Genomic DNA, 19952 nt, shown 5'->3' on the forward strand with positions numbered 1-19952 from the left:
GCCATCTGTTAATATAAAATGGATGTTATTTTCCATAATGTTACTCTGATTTAATTTTTTTTCCAAACTTGCGATTCATATTTCATGTATTATGCAAAGGGGCATTTTTCCCAATGTATTTTAGCTGAAAATCTGTTGATAGATTTTGTGCTCGTAACTGAATACCCAATTCAGTATTTATTCACAGAGGAGGACAGTTAGATTTTATACCTTGTTTGAATTCTTATGGGGGCAGCTACCATTTTTTGTTCAATGGTAGGTAAAGCAAACCTATGCTGTTACATTTTCCAAGAATCAGATTATGTTTGCTTGCAGCCAAGATGCCTTGCCAATTCTTTCATGCTCACACAGGTGCACTCTCACCTTTCCTGTATCCCTCCCCATCTGGCATATGCTAACATGTCTGTGCTGCTGTTGCTCTTTTGGTTGCCATAGCATATACTCAGGTAACATTACTTGCACCAGAATTTATTTTAAGTTGATAATGTCATAAACATAAATAATTGTTTTTCACTTATGTCTGGCACATTTCACGTGCTATACATTTTATGTTTTGTGACAGAACAGCTTGTAGTACCTCGTGGTTTTAGACACAGATACACAGTATAGAGATTTACATACACAATATGTCAGTTTATCCTTGAATATAATTGTATTGTCTCAGGGCAAGGAAAAATGAGGATTAATGTATCACTGTAAAATCTGTATACATTGTGCTGGGAATGTTGCTTTTGCTATTTTTTATAGTTGTGATGAACAAAAAACATGCTTTAAATATACAAAAAGTATAAGATTATGATAAAGATTTTAGTGAAGATTATGAAAATTCTGTAAGCAAAGCAGTTTCCTCCTACTACCCACAAAAAAAAGAAGTACTGCAAATAGTCTGTGCAAGAATCACATTCACTTTGTTTGCAGATCTGAGCACCTTTGTTTCTTGAGCGTTATACAAAGTGAACATATGTGGAATATTGCTATCAGCTTGCATTCTTTGATAAATCTAGACAGGCAGAAGAATGCTGGTGGCAGAAACTCTAGGATACTGGTGTTTCTTATGGTTAATGCAAAATCTGGAAATTCGAGCCTTTTTGAGCAACAATGCCAGTAAGATTAGAGCAAAAATTGTTTGATGAATGTGTTACACGTATTAACTATGAAATGTTAATATCAAACGTATTTGGCAATAAATTAAGGGTTTCCATTCTGTGATTTTGCATTGATCTGTAGTATACAAATGCAGCAGAATACAAGCAGAGTGATTTCCATTCATAATTAGAGCCAAAAAGTGGTATTTTTGCACAAAACATCTGATTTGTAGTGAGAGGGTTTTGTATGTCAGTACACTTTTGAAGCTGCCTTACAGCTTCCTGCATCCCAGCGGTGGTAAGGGTCAGCGTCTGTCAATTCAGGCCTTTGCTGCTCAGCAGATGTGAGCTGGTACCATTACGCAGGCTGTTGGTACCAGTCTTCTGAAACTTCATGGGGTTTCCTGTCACTCTGAATGACCAGCTCGGGCATGTCATTGCTGAACTGCAAGAGGAAGTATGAGTACTTCAAGGAATATTGTCTAATGCATGACTTCAGAGAACCTTCTCACAAATGTTTGCCTAAGGAAATAGAGACTATGTGGTCTTTCTGTCTTCTGTATCCTCCCGAAATCTGTAATCCAGTGGTCAATGTCACACCTACTAAAAAAAAAAAAGAGAAATCATAAACATAATATCAAAAAATATTAGGAAAATAAGAGGATGGTTAGAGGACAGAAACCTATCGTATTTCTCACATTGAGGGAGGGATCAGCACACCTACATGTGTTGGTTTTTTTAGTAACTAACAAAGAACTCTGTGCGTAGATGCAGTAACTGGTCCTGAGGCATACCAGGACTGACAAAGAGAACCCCAGGGAATCTGAAATCCTCATGTGTGAAGGAAAAGTCAGGGGATAAAACGCGCAAATGAAACAGAATCAAAGCTTCATTAATTCTGCTCTGGTATAATTTATGTGTTACAACTTTTACTTTGTCCAAGTAGCAGTACCTTGATCATACAGGATATTGTGGCTTTTGGTAGAATAAATATTCCTGGAAGTGGAAAACCTTGTTTGGAGATTTATAAAGTCTGTCTCACAGCATGCATGACAATGACTTAAGTGTTTATAGGTTTTTCACTTGCAATAAGTAAAGAGGACTTGGAGCTGGGTAGAATCTTCTGTGTTTTAACCAAGGTACTTTCCATTAGTATGAACAAAAATTCGTATATGTTTATAATGGAAATGCATGCTAAAAATTTCATCTCATCACAGTAGAGACATTATAGTCTGGTTTACTTTGGGGCTTCAAATGCTGGGAATTGGTTTTAGCCTGCATTTCCTTGGTGGTCTCGATAGTCCTTTGCTGAAAGGCATTGTCAACATCAAAGCCGTCACAGATACTTTAACTTGCTGCTATGATTTCCCTGCGTACATCAAGGTTCTAGGACATCCTCTTGCTTATTCAGCTGGGACATCCCTCATTTCTCTGAAAGATCAGAAGGAATCTGGAATGAAATCAGACTGCTGAGTAAACTGGCCTAATATATTTTGGAGACATTTAAGTCTATGTATGTTCATCACGCTTTGTTGTCAAAATATTGTGCAGTGCTTGTCATTGATTTCACCTGTTCCTTTTTAATTGTCATCTGATTTAAGAGTTTTGCCTTTTCTATGAAACTTTTTTGACTTTATGGTCTGTTGAATTTTTCTTCCATAAGACATTATAATGATGATCCTATAGATTAATTTTCTAGATAAAACACATTCTAACCTACACAAGTAAAAAATTGAAAGACATTTCTAAAATAAAATACAAGCCTTGTAAATATATATTCTTATAATATGAAGCATGAAAATATAAAATTATTCCACATTCAACTCAATTTTACATTCAGGAATGAATATTTATACAAAAAGATCCAGTTTTAACTTAGCTAACTTTCTGTGTCACTAGCAAAATGCCGTAGGAAAACCCACAGTATTCAAATTTGTATTAGCAAATATCATTTGCTAAAAAGAGAAGAGTAACAACCTTCAGCCCAAAGTAGAGCTGAACATCAAAGTGTGAGTGTATTCTTGCATTTGTTATCCGGCATCTGAGGCTTAGTGTTGCTGACATCTGGAATATTTCTCAATGTGTTTGTATAATGTGTTTCTCTCTCCCTTTCTGTTATTGATCATACATCCATTTGCCATGCAGTCAGATTTTCCTAAATGTTTGGAGCTTCAGTTTTATTCTCTCTTCCTCTTTCACTGCAACAATTTTACATTTGCTATAATTTTCCTCAACAAACAGTGGAAAAGAGTCAAAAGTTCAAGAGCAGACTGAAGACAATGGCCAGATGGAATTGTTGCACATGGAAAATGTAGCTGTGGTGCTTTGTTTGGGTTTAAGAGAGGTTAAATTTGCGTTACTTCTCTCTGACCGTAACTTTAAAATAATGGTTGAGTGGTATTGGCACAGGTTGACAAAGATGCTTCAGATCCACCTACACAAGCAGGTAGAGGGTAAGGAAGCATGGTTCGGTACAGCGGGGGTAGGTGAAGGAAGTATAGATGCTCAATGAACAGTTCGTATCTTTGTGTTGTATTTAATATTGACCTGTTGCGTTTAATATTGACCTCTACCACTGAGGCACTGTAGGAAAGCTTTCATCGATTTCTGTGGACACAGATTGTACCTGGGTTTCCACTGGGGTCAGTGCTATGAGACTCACCTGTCTGATACTCCGTTTATCTTTTAATAAAGAGATTGTATATCAGTTTAGGAAATTTTATCCCCTTGAAATATTAGTGAGAATTTACATTGTGTTATCCTGCTCCTTTAAATTAGTAGCAACATTAACCTGCATATCCTAATTATCTGTATGTTAATATAAATGTGAGCATATAGAAAAACACTTAGAAGAGTTGCAGTAATACAGATTTCTGTTTACAGTTTGCTTTATTCTTGTTAGGGAATAATTTTCTTTTTTGTAATGGTGAGTATAATTTACTTTGTATCTTGCAAGCATGCAAAGTAACCTATTTTAATAAAAATTTGCAAGGTTTTAGTTTGTTTCATTATGAATAGTTTTAAGTTTCTCTGAAAGCTTAAGGTAGATTTTGCCTACTCAGCTACATACTCTTTTCCCATCCCATTGCTAAAATCTCATGGGCCAGATAATCTTCAAAAGCCCAGCAGTGTAGCTACTGTGATAATAAACACTTAGATTCCCCAGTCAGATTTTATTTTAAGTTACTGTGACACACTCTGCTCTAGAATAAATGTTTTTATTTAAAATGTGTAATTTGCACTGAAGTCTTTTATAACTGAATCATTGAATAATCGTAAGACAAGGCCCTGAACTAGCAATAGAAAAGGTCAAGAGAACGTGGTCAATAATTATGTGATCATGTTGCGACTTCAGGCATCTGGGTTTCCACGTTGCCACAGTTTATCAGCATTTTTAATGCGATGGACAGAATTGTAGCTGACACAGTGTGTATGTGTTAGATCTCTGTCAGGAAGCTTTAACAGAGAAATGTATTCCAATAATGCGAAACATAGCACATAGGGAGTCAAAACAAATGAGTTCAGTTTGGCCGTTGTTGGGTTGGAAGTGTGGCCTGCAACAGCCTTAAGACCACATCTGAACTGCAAAGAGTGTGATTGTTAAATGATTACAATCGTTTACTGCCATAGGCTATAAAAATTAAAAAGGTCTAAGTGCTTCTTTCAGACAGAGATGCAGAGACTAATTTTACATGAATGCATATCCTAACAAGATTAGCTGGCTTATTCAGGCATATGAATTGCACTTCTGTTCTTCATGTTAAACAAGCTTGTATCATCAGAGTCACTTGGAGCTTATCGTGCTCACAATCAGGCCTGTACTTTCACTCCATGTTTTCCCTCTGTCTCACTTTTCCAACACCAGATCTCTGAGGTTCAGCCTGTTTTCATGCTGACCTTTGCTATTTGTCCTCAGTTTGTATTATTGATTCTTTATGCTTGTGTTTCTTTATTTTTAACATATTCTCCTAGCAACTCTGTGTATAGTGCAGAATGATGTCATAGTTTAGTAACACTGTGCTAGCAAAAGAATGGAAATGATCCATTTTTAACAGCATTTTCTTTGTTGCAATACATTCTATATTTCTACAACCTTAGTGCTAGTGTTTCTACAGCAGCTAGGCAAGCAACAAAGAATTCTTTCCCTGTCATAGAATTAAAGATTGATTTTATATGTTGGCTAATCTATTGATGGTGAAACATTAAAAATGACTAGATAACTGCAATTATAAAAATCAATTCTTCTGAAATTTCTTCAGCTTCTGAGATCAAATGTGCTTCTTTATGTTTTTATCAAGCATTCTGCCTGAAAAACCATTAAGAGCATTAAAAATGTAATTTTAGTTAGAATAAAAACTCTATAATATATTATACATCAATATACTTTTAAGAGAGCCAAATAGAAGTTTTTTTGGGGGGCAAATCTAGTTTTCTTTTTTCCTTAGTTTTAACTTTTGCAGTTTATATCTCACCTTTAAATTCAGGGGTCATCAGGCATTACCTCACAGGACTTGGAATGTTCCTGTTTTTAATATATCTTGAAAACACCCATTCATTTAATAATTTGATTTTTTAAGTAATCCTAGATCAGTAAGTATATAGGTAACTTCTGTTTCTAACATTGTTTTTTTTTTCACTTTGTATTCTTACCAGCTTGCATATACTTGCATTTACTAGTAGCAATGAGTCATGAATGTGAATTGTAGTCTAGAACCCAACCAAGTCTTCACAAAGATAGTTGTTTTACATAGGGCATGCCATTTTCCAAGCAACCTGTGTACATCTCTATGTACAGGTGTATGTGTGCCCACATTTTCATTGTTCTGCTGTTATAAAATTGTCTGGCTGCTAAACTATGCTGATTTCTCATTTCCTTTTCCTTCTTTTTTTCTTTTCTAAAAAAACGAGAATTTGCTTATTTTTTAAAAAATTTCATGGACTTTGGATACAAAGAGAAGAATAATAAATCTTACAAACCCTGATTTTTATAGAAGGATTCATATGTGATAAGTTTTCTGTGTTGCATGCTCATATTACAGCAATAGGTTGATAAATTGTTAATAATATTTATACTGCATAATATTAATTTTGTGTTAGTTTCATCTGATTACATTGTATTCCTTAGAATAGAATTTGAAATCCTGCATGACGTGGATACCTCCCATTCTTTTGCCCTGTTTTTTATTATTACTGTTGACTTAGTTCCTCCTTTGTCATTTGTCCAGAGTGAAAGGTTAAATCTTAGATCTCATGCTTTAAAAGAAACATAAAGGAAGAAGCAAGCTGGCTAGATAATACAAGAGAAAATATAGAGTGAAACAGGCAGGGTAAAAAATTATACATGAATATAGGAAACAGTATTAAAAATAGCAATAAAAAAGGAGCACAATAACATCTAACTCTTAGTGTTAGATCTGCCTCAGAAAAAATGCTTCAGTCTTGACTCTTGGATAGTTTTTGTATCTAGAAAGGACAGATTGGTGAAGAGTCTGACATACGTTCCTGTTTTAGGCGAACACAGTTTAACATGGCATTGAGCATCTTAGTAGTTTTTGTGTAGCCCTGTGCTAACATGGATCTACTGAAATTATTAGAGTAGAAGAATAATCAGAGACTGAATTATTTACTTTTCATGAAGTTGCACTTATTTTAAACATGTCTTGCAGAATAAAACATGTCTCTGAGTCTTTTGCAAGGCTTTAGCAAATGCCTTATTACAGTATTTGAAAGAAAATAAGCATTTTGTTGTCTTATGTTGCCCATTGTGGCACATTTAGATACCCATCTAAAAGCCAGACTTCCAACAAACATATGTTGAAAAGGGACAAAAATATGTAGAGTTTTATGGAAGAAGTATCATGAAGAGGGGCTGTTAAGGAAAGTGGTATCTAACTGTGGAAATATTTTTTGTTTAGCAGGACAATGGCATTTGCTAATTAACTGCTGTAAATTCCCTTTATGTTGAGTTTCTGTCTACTTGCTTGGTAACCGAAAGGCAACCGTATTCAAAGTTCTGCATAGCCAGCTGGCTGCTTTTCAAATGTGCAGCCTTTGAAATGGATTTGAAACTCCTTTGTGCAGTAAAACAAATGTAAATTGTTGACATACTGATGACACTGCACATCCTGCGTTTCTGTGAAAGAGCAAAATCAATTATTTTTCCTTCAACAAAATGAATCACCAAGATGTAAGCCTAAGCAGGATCTTTTCTGGCTCAAGTAGAAACATTAAATTAGTCAATGTTTTTCCAGAGGTGGTATTTACGATTCACATTTTCTGTGGGCTGATTCACCTTGTTTCTCATACATTGAATTATTTCAACAATTTAGTGATAGATTTCTAATTCATATAAGTAATATAGAAAACAGTTATCTTGAAGTGTATTACTTGTATTGAGATGCTTGAGTGGATGAAGAACTGCCTTGGTTTCGGATGCTTGAATGCATGTGTGTGCATTCTCAGGTGGCTCAGAGAAGGAAGAGCAATGCTGTGATTAAGCACTGTCCTCTGTGGACATGTAGAAAAGGACATGTCAGCATGAGTTAGTAGTTCATTAAAGCATTGAACTATTAGTATTAGTATTAACATTCATATTCCTCTCCTGATACCATTTTCCAGTTCTGACGCTCGAAGTTATTAGTAAGTTAGAGAAAGGGAGTGAAATCTTCCTTTGTGCAGAATACTGTAGCCTTACCTGTGTCTTTTTACTTCTCAAATCATGTGCAACGTGGGTTTGGTATGCTAATTTAGATGTTTTAATCAAAGTCTTCAAACCATACAGATGCTGCCTTGTAATGTTCATTAAGGATAGCTACCAAAATATTTAACTAAATGCCAGATATGTCTTTTAGCTCACTTAATTTCCATGCTGCTGACCTGTAGTGTTCTGGAAAACTTGGTTTTTAACTTCAAGGCTAACTCCAGCATGTCTGTATTACTTGGATGAGCTGTACCTTCACTTGTTCTTTCAAACTATTCTATAATGGTTGCATAGGTGATTTACCCATTTTCATTTCTAAAGTAAGCCTAATGAAACCACATGTGATCAGTTATATTACTGGGTTTGGGTTTTTTTTTTTTTTAATCTATATGTAGGCTTATAGAAAAGGATTAACACTGAGAACAGCGAAACATATTCCTTTTAAAAAACTTAATCTAATGGGCTAGTGAACATATATTACCAGGACTATTTGACATAGGTATAGTATGTTCTTGATAGGAAAGGGTAATTTTAAATTATAGGCTATTATAGGCTATATTTATTTTTTGATGATTCAGACAGGTAAAGAATTTGTTAGAAATTAACTTGAAACATCTTTAGCATAGAGGTCTATATCTGAGCTATCATCTGCATGCCAGAATTCCTGCTGCTTAGTGTACTTGGTGCTTGCTTAGTGCTGCTTAGAACCTTGGGAAGCCTGGAGGTACACTCTGCCAAATGAGAGGTGGGGGTATATGAAACAACTACCAGTAAATTTGGTACCAGACTCTGCCCCAGTGGCAGTAAGCTTGACTCTCTGAGGACACCTCCAGCTCTCCATCCCAGCACAGATTCTTCCTTCTTTTTTTTAAAGGACAGGACCTAGAAGCTAATTTGGCATTGACCTTCTCTTCCTTAGAGTGACAAAATTTAGTTGTTCTTACCCTGCCCAGATTTGGCATTTAGATAACACAGAAAAGGGTGTTTTACTCAAACTCAAATCTGTGAAGCTTTTGAACATGGAGCATTTTTGAACATTTTGAACAATGCCATACATGAAATGCGAGGCATCACTTTTAAGGTACTTCTAGCTGACATGTATTACAACCACCATACTGTCTAATGTAAATGGTAATAGAATAAATTCCCTCAAAGGTACAGTCTAGTAGGCAGTCAAATACAGATCTCAGCTCTGTCGGAATCGTTGAACTCTCAGCCATATCACTGCTAAGCTTGCTTCCGCACTAATAATTTGTGGCATATGAAGGACAGGAATAACCTTTCTCAGTAGCTCTAGTCCACGCATGGCTTTTATTGGAACTTAAGCATGCAAATAAAGATATAGATATGCTTTGCTGAACTGGGATCACTTACAGTCTTTGTTCAGTGAAGAGTGATCACAGAAGAGGAGGTGAAACTCTGTTTTAGCTCTTTGTGCTCCTTCAGCTGACTGAAAAGAGTTAAGAGAGCTTTGCAGTTTTTGTACAGTTTCCTGTCTGCCACTTGGGTGGGTAGATGAGAAAAAATTCACTGAGACTAAATTTCTCCCTGACTGCTAGCAATCAGGAGGGCACAGCAAAGAAAGGGCGCTCTGAGAGTTGTCATAGTCCTGCAGTGCTGTATGCTTTCTTTTGTCTCTTCTCATTTCATTAAACACATTCCTGTCATCTACTTCCTAGGAAAAAGTTATATAGAGCTGAGAAGGCTGGAAGTATTATTTAGGTTAACTATCACTCGTAAAAACAATGGAGATCTTGACCTCACTGGACTAGGACTAATTGTTTCTTATCATGTATGATCATGTAGTTGAGAAACAGTTTTTCGTTCCAAGTATGTTTAAGGTCGACTTGGAAAGGAAGGAAGAAAGGTTAGAAGAGAGAAAGTAGAAGTTTGTTCAGCATAAGCCTCCTGCTATTTATTTACATACCATATGCTTCCTCATGCACATTCACACCGGATGATTTTATTTGGATAGACAACTGAAACATCAAAAAAGTAACAACAGTTTTTGCACAGTGTGAGGCTTCTATTATAGCAGCTTGCCATTCACTGCGAAGTTCACTTCTCAGCTGAGCAGTTTTGAATGCAATACAAAGAGAGAAAGCTGGCACTTAGTTTCATTGTCACAATATTGAAAACCACCACAATTCATAACCGTGCTCATTTTCCTTCCTTTTAAACAGTTCCACAGCTTCCAATATCACATTTTAGCTTAGTGGGCTGAAAAAATACACTTGTGCAAATACTCTGCTGGCTGTCAGTAAGAATTTCTAAACTCAGTCGCCAACTGCAACTCGATTACTTAGATACAATGTCCAAAAGTCCTCAGTTTCTACCAAGTCGTGTGAAAACTGACAACAGCTTAGAGGAAGGAGGTCCAGATTTGTGAGAGCAAAGCCAAGAGAGCTGTTCTGTACCCCAAACAGCCCCCTGGTTAAGGGACAGATATGCGTTACCCAAACCATCAGCATAACCCTAACACCAGCCACGCAATACAACCACACACTGGCTGCGGCATGTGCCATTTGCTCAGCTGAAGTGGTAGGGAACACAGGAGGGAGGAGAAGGAGTTAACCCAGGGAGGTATTATATGGGTATAGTGGAACCAAAGGTTATGTGATGGGCCTTGCAGACTTTAGAAGGCCTGCGGATTTAAGCAAGACTTAAGAGTGATGAACCTGTAGGGGTTATGGAAGAACTAAAAAATAATCCATTAGTGTATCTTTCCTCTTCTAATTCAATTTCTGTATCTCTCAGAACTGTGGCTATGAGATGTTTTTGTATCTATGCTTAAGAATGGTGGGACTTCATTATACAGGAATAGACATTTGTATCCAAAACCTTTATATTATACCCAAAAGCATTCAGATTTATCCATAGAAATGGATAATTTTGTAGTTTTCAAATGTGCTTTCTACTTTGAAAATACTTAAAAGCAGTGTTCAGTTGAGCATAACAATATGTTTATTAACAAGGAAGTATTTAAAAATCTTTTGAGGGGAAGAAAAGAGCTATAGGTTAGTTAGGGTTTTTTGTGTGAAGAAGTACAAACTAGAAGGATAGAATGAAGTAGAAGGGAAAGAAATGAAGAAATGTGTAGAATACAGCAGCATAAACCATTAACAGATTATTCTGAGTTCTAAATGGATACATGATTCAGTTCCTTTTCCTGAAGTGGGGCTCAGGTCTTCAAAAGATGTCAGAGCAGAGCTTTAGATACCCATTAAACCTACACGAAGGAATACTGCTTTGTAAATGTTTGCCACTCCAAGTTTTAATGCTGCTTGTCAGCTGAAAACTAACAATGTGAACAAAAGTATTTGCTAAATCAGCATCTCTGGTACTTCCTAAAACCACATTTAACCGAACATCCTGATTTTCTTTTGCATATGTAGTAATATGTTTTTCCTTGCATCATGTAGGAGGACGGACTAGTAGAAAAGGGAACTATCTATACTGTGATCCAAGTGCCTGAAGTACGATTTCATAAATGAGAAATGTTTGTTCTGAGTGGTTAAAGTGAATAAAACTTGGACCTGCTGTACTGGAAATTGAGCTTGTCATCCTAGCATTGCTAGCAGTGAACTGTGAAACCAAAACTTCCTGGTTTATGAGGTAAGAGAAATAAGATCTCTTCAACATGAAGGGCTCCAAGTGGACAAAGTAATCAATAGCAGTCAGTGACAGCGCTGAGAGAACTCCTGTCCTCCCACTGCAGGACTCCCATCTTCCAAGCCACAGGGTGACAGTAATAGCTGCAGCGATTGTTTCCAGAGATGTTGTTCTGTGTCTCTGATGAAAAAAATGTTTAATAGATGCTTGGACCATCTCAGGCTTCAATTCAAGGAAATATTGACAAATATATTTTAGACTCATCATACTGCAACAAAGCAAAAAACCAAGAGATTCTGAGTTTCACTGAAATGTGTGTTCAGAAGACCAGCCACTCTATCACCTTAGGGAGCACTAAATTCCATCCAATTAAAATATATGAAGATAATTATGGATGCATCAACTAGCTGACTATGTAGGTTGAACTCTGTAAACATCATTAAGATGCACACTGGCATTATGTGACAAAAGATCGGGATGTTTCACAAATAATTATTTCAGACACATTTTAAAAAAAATACGCTTTCCAGCCTGATATAGAGGTTTACAGTCAGTTGAGTCAAATTGCCTGTTCTGTAACAGCACGTGGTTTCATTATGCAGGATGTTAGAGTGCTTTTGAGACTGTTGCATCCATATTTTCAGTAACATTTAATTAGACAGTAATAATAAAGACCAATACATACTGAGTTCTTCATAGTGAAAATGTTGTTTCTTATTCTGTATAAGTTTTTGTATTAAAAATCATTTTACTGTGAAAATAAAATTGTTGTAGATAGGTGCCAACAAAAATCTTTTAAATCTTTGCGTTCAGCTAAGAGCACAAAAAGAAGTCTTTATTTAAAGTCTCTTTTATAGAAGGTTTGAATATGTGCCTAATAATTTTTTTTCTGGACTGCTATCCTACATGCTTAGTTTCAGATTGCAAAGAATTTTGTCCTAAAGTTATAAACCCTCTGAAATAGGGACATAAAAGAGTATTTAACAGACCATTAACTACAGGGGTAGTACCAACTGTAGCTTTAATGTCATACAGATCTTGCCTTTTAGAATGTTTCAGTACGTAGTTTCTGAATTTTAAGTGTGGAAGTCAAATATTTCTAACACGTAACATGATCAGACCTAAGCAAAAGAAAAACTTGTTTTTTTCCCCCTACTTTGAGTGAAATACAATCCCCAAATGCAAGAAATGTACCTTGAAAATTAGCATTATATATTTGTTCGATGTAAAAGCTGAAAACTAGAATAAGGGGATTATCAGAAAGCTACTGTTAAGTATTTCTAGGTCTAAGCAATTTAAGATTTTGGATTTGTGAGAAACCTCAGAAGAAAATAAAGCTATCTTATTTTTGTCCTTACCATTAGAGAACGCTAAATTTATTTAGGACTCAGCATCTTTCCCTCTCTGAAGACCTCTTGTCTGCAAGAAGCAATCGGAAGTAAAAACCAAGAGCAGACAATACTAACTGCAGCTTTCAAATGAACCTCAGATCACCTGTCATCTCTGTCAAACTCCATTTTCCACTGCACTAAGTGAAGGAAAAAAAGTGGTCACCGTAAAAATGCCTTTAATATGGCAGTTTCAAGTATCATTAAGCTCTGTTCCATCTGCTTAAAGAGAATGTGGCCATCTAATTGCTAAGAACGTTGTTATAGACCAAGCAGCCAAGCATGTAGATTTATCATATGGAGTCTATAAAAAATTCAACTCTGTTGGTGTTCTAATGATGTTTGTTGAATTATGAATTCATTCAACAAGTTTGTAACTTCCTCATTTAGTATGTAATCTGTATGGAGAAGGTAAATAAGCAGTTGCAAATCAAATAATTTCTTTTAACTGTCTTGTGTAAAGTTCATCATTTGTTAACTCAATAATTAACATTTCTTTAGAAGCTTCTGAACCATAAGACCCAAAGCACTTTACAGCAGTAGGTAAGTGTCGCACTGTTTTACAGATAAAGGCAGAAGTGTGACAATAATAAATTGTAGATGAAATGGCATGTACGGTGAGCAAATTTGAGTAAAGATCTGAGGGCTATCTACCGAACCTTGTTGCTTCCTTGCATGGTCTCTCTGTACTGTACATTTGTCCTCTTCCTATCCTTCTCCACTCCTTTACCATTCTGCTCTTCACTTCTCTGTCACTTTAAGCCACCTCCGTTTGTTCAAGTTGGTGGAACCTAAACATTTTTGAAAGCCCTGTGTTAGGAATTTTAGGTTTAGCATTACCAACTTAAAGAAAAGGAAAGGTCTTGGAAAAGATTCAGTATTCAGTTTGTCAGCTTCCTCTACTGTGCATTTTATTTATTTGTCTCTCTGTTACTTTATTATTACTTCCCTCTTCATTTAATTTGTCAAGGAGTAAGGCAAGCTTAGTGGAAAAAAGGAAAAGGAGAGAAAAAAATTGGTGAAATTAAATAGGTGTTCAGGAAACTTGAGATGAAACTTTCTTAATAAATATGCCTTGGCATATTCTTTTTTGCCAAAGACATCAAATGAACTATCCATTTTTTTTTTTTCCTGCAAACAGATCAGTATTTTAAATAGATATAAGTAAAAGGACCACATAGCCCAAGCTGTATGAAATGTACTGTCAACATATTCTGGCGTTCTGGCTGGAAATGTTCAAAAGTTAAAATCAAACTGATTTTCTTCAAAAGTGAGATGTTTTACCATTCTTGGCAAGATCAGTAAGTCAGATTTGTATTTGAAGTGTTTTAACGTCAACTTCTAAGAGTAAAGAGCAAGCCAAAAAGTAGAATTAGAACATTCAGGAAATGTATCTCCTTTTATATACATAATAATCAAACGAACAATTGAAGCAGTTATATTATTTTTTTATTTTTATTTTTCCCAAACATTTTGCAAAATATAAGGAAAGGTGTCCCAAAAGGAATTTTTGGAGCAAGTCCTGAGTTAAATAAACTTGAATGGGGCATCAAATGGAATGTTTTCACAAAATCTTTAGTATAATGCAGTTACAAATTACAGGAAAACATTTTGGGTAAGGTGGAACAGAAATATCTGTAGTCGCATACATGCTCCCCAAGATAAGCCTTTTTATCAAGAGGTAAAAGTAATAAATCTAATGTTATAATAGAACTAATTAATCATATTAAGCAACCAAGCTGTTTCTGGTGCTGCAAAAATGATCTAAAGCAGTGACATACCTTTCCTGACTAACTGTGGGTTTATAATCCTTTTTTGAAAGAAACAGTGCTATTTCTGAAAGAAGTGCTCTATACTTTGCCATGCAAAGAAAGAAGCCATTATTAAGAGAATGTGAGAACGTTGAGTTCAACACATGTATATAGCACATACCTGTTTTGCTGTAAGGAAATACATAATGTCTAATATTTCAGGGAAAGTTTAGATTGGATATAAGGAGGAAATTCTTTCCTGTTAGGGTGGTAAGACACTGGAATCGGTTGCCCAGGGAGGTTGTGAGTGCTCCATCCCTGGCGGTGTTCAAGGCCAGGTTGGATGAAGCCTTGTGTGGGATGGTTTAGTGTGAGGTGTCCCTGCCCATGGCAGGGGGGTTGGAACTAGATGATCTTGAGGTCCTTTCCAACCCTAACTATTCTATGATTCTATTCTATGATTCTATTTCGTGTTATTTTGTCCAAAGACTGAAGTATTTCTTTAGGAAATACGGCTGAACTGTCCTGTTAAACTACAGAAGAGTTGGTAGCTGTACATCTCAAAGCATATATATTTGAACAGAGTGATTGAATTTGCAACACTATGTGCTTTAAATTAAATGCACACATCAAAATAACTAAAAAGGAATTGCAAGTTAGCACTAGTAGAAAGATGCAGTCCTCCTTTGTGTAGTTGTCATCTATATAAAGTGCAGCACTTGAATGAAATTTCCTGATTTTAAAATTAATATTTAATGAAATTACTTTAGTAATCCATATGGTTAATGAGAAAACTCAGTTCATAGAAAGTGTACTCTTGGAATACTGTGACATTCCAGTCTTGATTCCTCGTATGCAATTATTATGCAGGTATTATTGCTTTGACAAGTGACTTTTGCCAAGAGTTGTTTTATATTTGTTCAAGGTTATTGAATGCTGTGGATTTTTAGGGTTTGGGCTGTTTTTTTAGCAGTGGTTTCTGTAACAATGTCGTACATAAGACATGAAGACTAATTGCTGACAGTAAAAGTCTCTGCAGGTGTAAGTGGTGCTTTTCTGCGTTTTAAAATGTCAGGAAATGAGACATCTAAAATTTTAAGAATTTATTAGTTAGTGTTTCCTCAAATAGGGTTGCTATGGATGGCAGCTCATCTTTTCCAGTAAATGTGAGAACTGTGATTGTGTCCAGCTTTTCTTTTCCAGCTGTCACTAGCAGAGTGTCATAATATTTAGAGATACACTCTATACCCGTCAGAGTTTGTTACAGTTCAGTGATGCATGATGAAGTGTGAGGGACATAGTCTTCCTACACTAGTACCGGTATAAAGGCAGTGATGATACTTCACAATGACTCCTTGTTTAAGGTCAGTACAAAGAAACTCGTTTGTAGCATTCTACAACTCACTTATTAATTGCCAAGTTCTAGAATGCAAGGCAAATTTCTTTGTGTCTAATTTTATGGAAATATTTCTGGGTATTTATAAGAAATATAACAAACTTTTGTAACAAATGCAATTTTTCCATACAATTTCTCTTTCAAAATGAATTGATTTAATCATATGCAATTATTTCCTTGTTCGAATCCTTTGAAATTAAATACGATAGCATTAGGCTTTTGCTATTTTACCTCAGGATTAGTCCTGCTGGTATTTGAAGATATAACTGAAGGGATACCTCTGACTAATACTTATTCTGGTAATTTTTATAACACCTTAAAAAAAAACCCAAACTTGCTAGCTAAGGGATTATTATAAGCATATAAGAAGAATATACACCTAACTCATTAGCCTTATTCTTCTCTTTTGCCAAAATATGCACTTTTAGGGCTTTAACACCTACAGTGCTCTTAGCTTAATTTGTGTGTGCCATTTAAACACATGTGGGTTATTCCATTAGAATATTTGCATGTGCTACTTTTCCAATTGCTAATTATCTAATAAAAATACTCATTAATTTACAGATGTTCTGTTACTGCACTGTTGTCCTGAAACCTTTTTTTATCTTATACTGGTCCCTTGAAATCATAGGGCCATAAAGGAGGTATGACTAATAGCATTATTAATGGCATATTGAGGTGTTTAGAGCCTTGGAGAGGCTTCTTTATAGTTATTTTAAAATCTAAATAAATACATACAAATATTTCAGTTTTCTGTTGAAGACCTGCAGCTCTGCAAACTTGAGCAACAGTTTGGTTTTGAAAAAATAACCCTGCTGTTTAAATCACACAATAGAAAAAAATCCCTTACACAGAACAGTTTCAGGTAGAAAGTACTTTTGAAAATCTGAGAGAAAATGGTTACGAAAAACATACTTGAATCACAATGAGGATGAACAAGCTTTATGTATTTTCTGAAGATCTTTGACAAGATCTGGTGAAATCATCTCAGTGTGGCGTGATTCCTAGTACAGCAGAAGTAGCAGCATTCACCAAGCTCCTCCAAGGGCAGCATCTCTTCCAACCTGCAAATGAATTAGCACAGCAGACACCGTGGTGCCACTGGGGCTGTGGTGGATGAGATCCTCTGAGTAGACTGTCTATTATTGTACATCCTTCTCACTTCCAAGTGTTAAACTTCATCGCATTTCATGGGGCAGTGAGAGGTTATGACTATCCTGATGTCTTTATTCAATATGTCTTTTGTCTTTTATTGCAAAATTGGAGAGGAATTCTGTATTTTCTTGCTGTGTTTTGGGGTGGGTTGTTTTTTTTGTTTGATAAAATGTACTGAGTATAAAAGAGGAGATGTAGGGTCAGACTGAAACATGATGTATAGTCTAGTGCATATGCTAGTTTAAAAAGAGCCTACTTGAGATGTACAAAGTCAGCAACTTGCCTGCTCTGTTTGCTGGGCACTTACATGGGACAAGAACAAGGAAATGAGTCCTTACTTGCTGCTGGCTTTGGCTTTTCTTATATCAGTTTAACATCCAGGGCAATGATGTATGGGAGAGCAGGACTTCAGCTTCCAACAAAGGCTCCCTTCACAGATTTAAGGAAAAAATAGTGTATGTTTCTTGCTTATGTCACAGAAGGAAGCATGGATACCTACTGAGACCTGAAAAGTCTGACTGATTTTCGTGTATTTTTGCTTTTGGTTCTAATGGTTCTAAACTTCAATGATGTTGACATCAGAAGTTTCAGAATAACTTAAAAGTATGCTACAGAAATTACAAAGACTAGTTTAAATTATAAATTTTGCTGAAGAACTGAAGTGCTTTTAAGCCCTGAACACTTTTCCCTTATCAACATTTTTCATGCTTATTGGAAAGCAACCCAGTGTCCATTATGTGTTTTGCAATTTGACATTAAAACAGAAAAATCTGAAGAGCTAAATGGGTATGAACTGAAGGTGTATAATATTAGGCCTGAAACCTAAAGTCCTACAGTAAAACTGACAATTATTTAGAGAATGCACCAGTAGCATATAGGAGTTTAGAAATTACTTTTATTATAATCTGTTAATCTATTTACTATGTTTGCTCCTTTCCTTAAATATTTATCTGAAATATCTCTGGCTGGACAATTGTAAAGGGATTAACAAAAGAGAGGCAAGGATTTGTTTGAGTTTTGAAAAAATACTTACACATACAGAGACTGAAGAACTCAATGTAGTTAGCAGAATGAAGGTTATGAGGTGATCCGAGATTACAGTTTATCTTTTCTTTAGGGAGCAAATTTCCAGCTCTAAGGTGAGTTCTTTAATGTAGCAGGAAATGGTATAGCAAGACCCTACAAAGAGAAATAGAACTTGTCCAAGGTTTCCGGAATCCTCTATGACTAAATAAATGTTGTACGGTTTAAGCATAAACTATTGGGGTCTATTCTTTAAAGTATGTTACGGATCACGTCAGACTGGATCATTGTAATAGCTCCTTGGTGGGCCATTGGTTTGGCCCTTATGTAGGCATTAGAATGTCACCTTCTCTGAAAGTATCCATCATTCTTCTTTTATGCACATACTGATCTATTCTTGCATTTTCTTAGTTTATGAGATTTGATGTGTCTTATCATGAGACAGGACAGTGACTGACAAGTGTGTATTACAGCTGTTATAGCTTACTTGAAAGTAATTGCAAGTGCCAAATAACTACAATTAGTTTGTATGTCTTTTATTATGCTTATGGTCAATAGTTAAGTATTTTTCTGTTATCCTGCATTATTGTACCACATTATAAACTATTCTGCTTTAAACATCACAATCTTGTGCAGTCATACAGCTAAAGAAGATACTGGAATGTGCTAACATTAACTTATCATCAGTTTGAGTTGATCTTTCATGAGCAAACTATGTGTTACCTACCAGGTTATATGTGGAACAATTTCATTTTCACTGGTGTAGCATAAAACCCTGTCATGCAATGACAATTACTGAGACCTGTGTTCCATAAAACGTACTTTAATTTTTTTCTCCCTTCTGTAGTGTTTAGGAGCAACTTAGACCTCTTGAGCTTTTGGAGATTTATACTGAAATTATTGTCACCAAATTGTTTCTTTTAAGCATAGATTGCAAATCTTTTAAAGCATTTATTAGAACGTGTCATATGCTGCAATTAACTTGCAGTTACTTGCAGCTGCCCTTTCCAGTGAAAAGATTAGAAGACGGGAATTTATAATCAGAAAACCTCAACACAGCTGTCAAAAAAGACTTGGGATCAGTACAAGTAGTCTCAAGGGACAACTTGAAAGGCAGATTTGAACTGTGAACTTCTGTGTCAGAATTTTGATTGCCAAGGACCCTTCTAGGTCACACAACAAGGATAATGAGTGCTACAGACTTAAACGCGCTTGGACAAAAGTTTATTATAACTGCACAGAGAAATAGCCCAAATATGTCACAGTAGATTCATGGTTATTACTGAAACAATGCATTAATGTTGGCAGTCACTTGAAATATGGTATGTATATAATAGTTTCATTTAGTATCATTTAAAGGTCTCTACTGCAAAGAGGCATGACCTGTCACTGATGTATGTTGCTATAACAAAATATGAGTTATCCCTTTCCTTTGACAAATTTCAGATCACTCATCTAATTTAAAAAAGGAGAAGAATTTAGGATAAGTTATAAAAAACTTATTTCACCACTTTGCTCTGTGGTTCTTATTCTTGGAACTCAGGTGATTCTCCCCAAAATATGGAACATCAGAAGATTAAGTACGGTTTTGGTTTTAATTTTAATTTAAACAAGCAACTCTTTACTTATAATGAAAAGAGATGGTGGCTTTAAAGCTTCCTGGGTTTTTGTTTGGTTTGCTTGCTTGGTTGGTTAGGGTTTTTTTTTGTGATGGCCAAAGATTCTCAGATGTGTATGTAGGGTTTTTTTTGAGATTCTTAACTCAGAAAATAAATTTAGTATGCCCGAATAAATAGGTAATAAGAAAGTGTCCCTGTCTGCCATAGAACTGACAAAAAGTTA

At 35.6% G+C, this 19952-nt stretch overlaps 1 protein-coding gene across 6 annotated transcripts in view; it reads left to right on the forward strand.

Annotated features, from left to right (window-relative positions):
- ATRNL1 (attractin like 1) overlaps positions 1 to 19952 on the forward strand; it is a 543705-nt gene that overhangs the window by 326291 nt on the left and 197462 nt on the right. Inside the window, exon 27 of one of the 6 annotated variants that reach the window (XM_065672335.1) lies at positions 11208 to 11347. The exons of the other annotated variants lie outside the window; for them this stretch is intronic. Within the exon in view, the coding sequence (XP_065528407.1) occupies positions 11208 to 11279 (72 nt within the window). The 3' untranslated portion in view covers positions 11280 to 11347. Of the gene's footprint in view, positions 1 to 11207; positions 11348 to 19952 lie in introns of those variants that run through there. 6 annotated transcript variants of the gene reach the window in all.

This window comes from Lathamus discolor, chromosome 3 (assembly GCF_037157495.1).
Source record: "Lathamus discolor isolate bLatDis1 chromosome 3, bLatDis1.hap1, whole genome shotgun sequence".
NCBI lineage: Eukaryota > Metazoa > Chordata > Aves > Psittaciformes > Psittacidae > Lathamus > Lathamus discolor.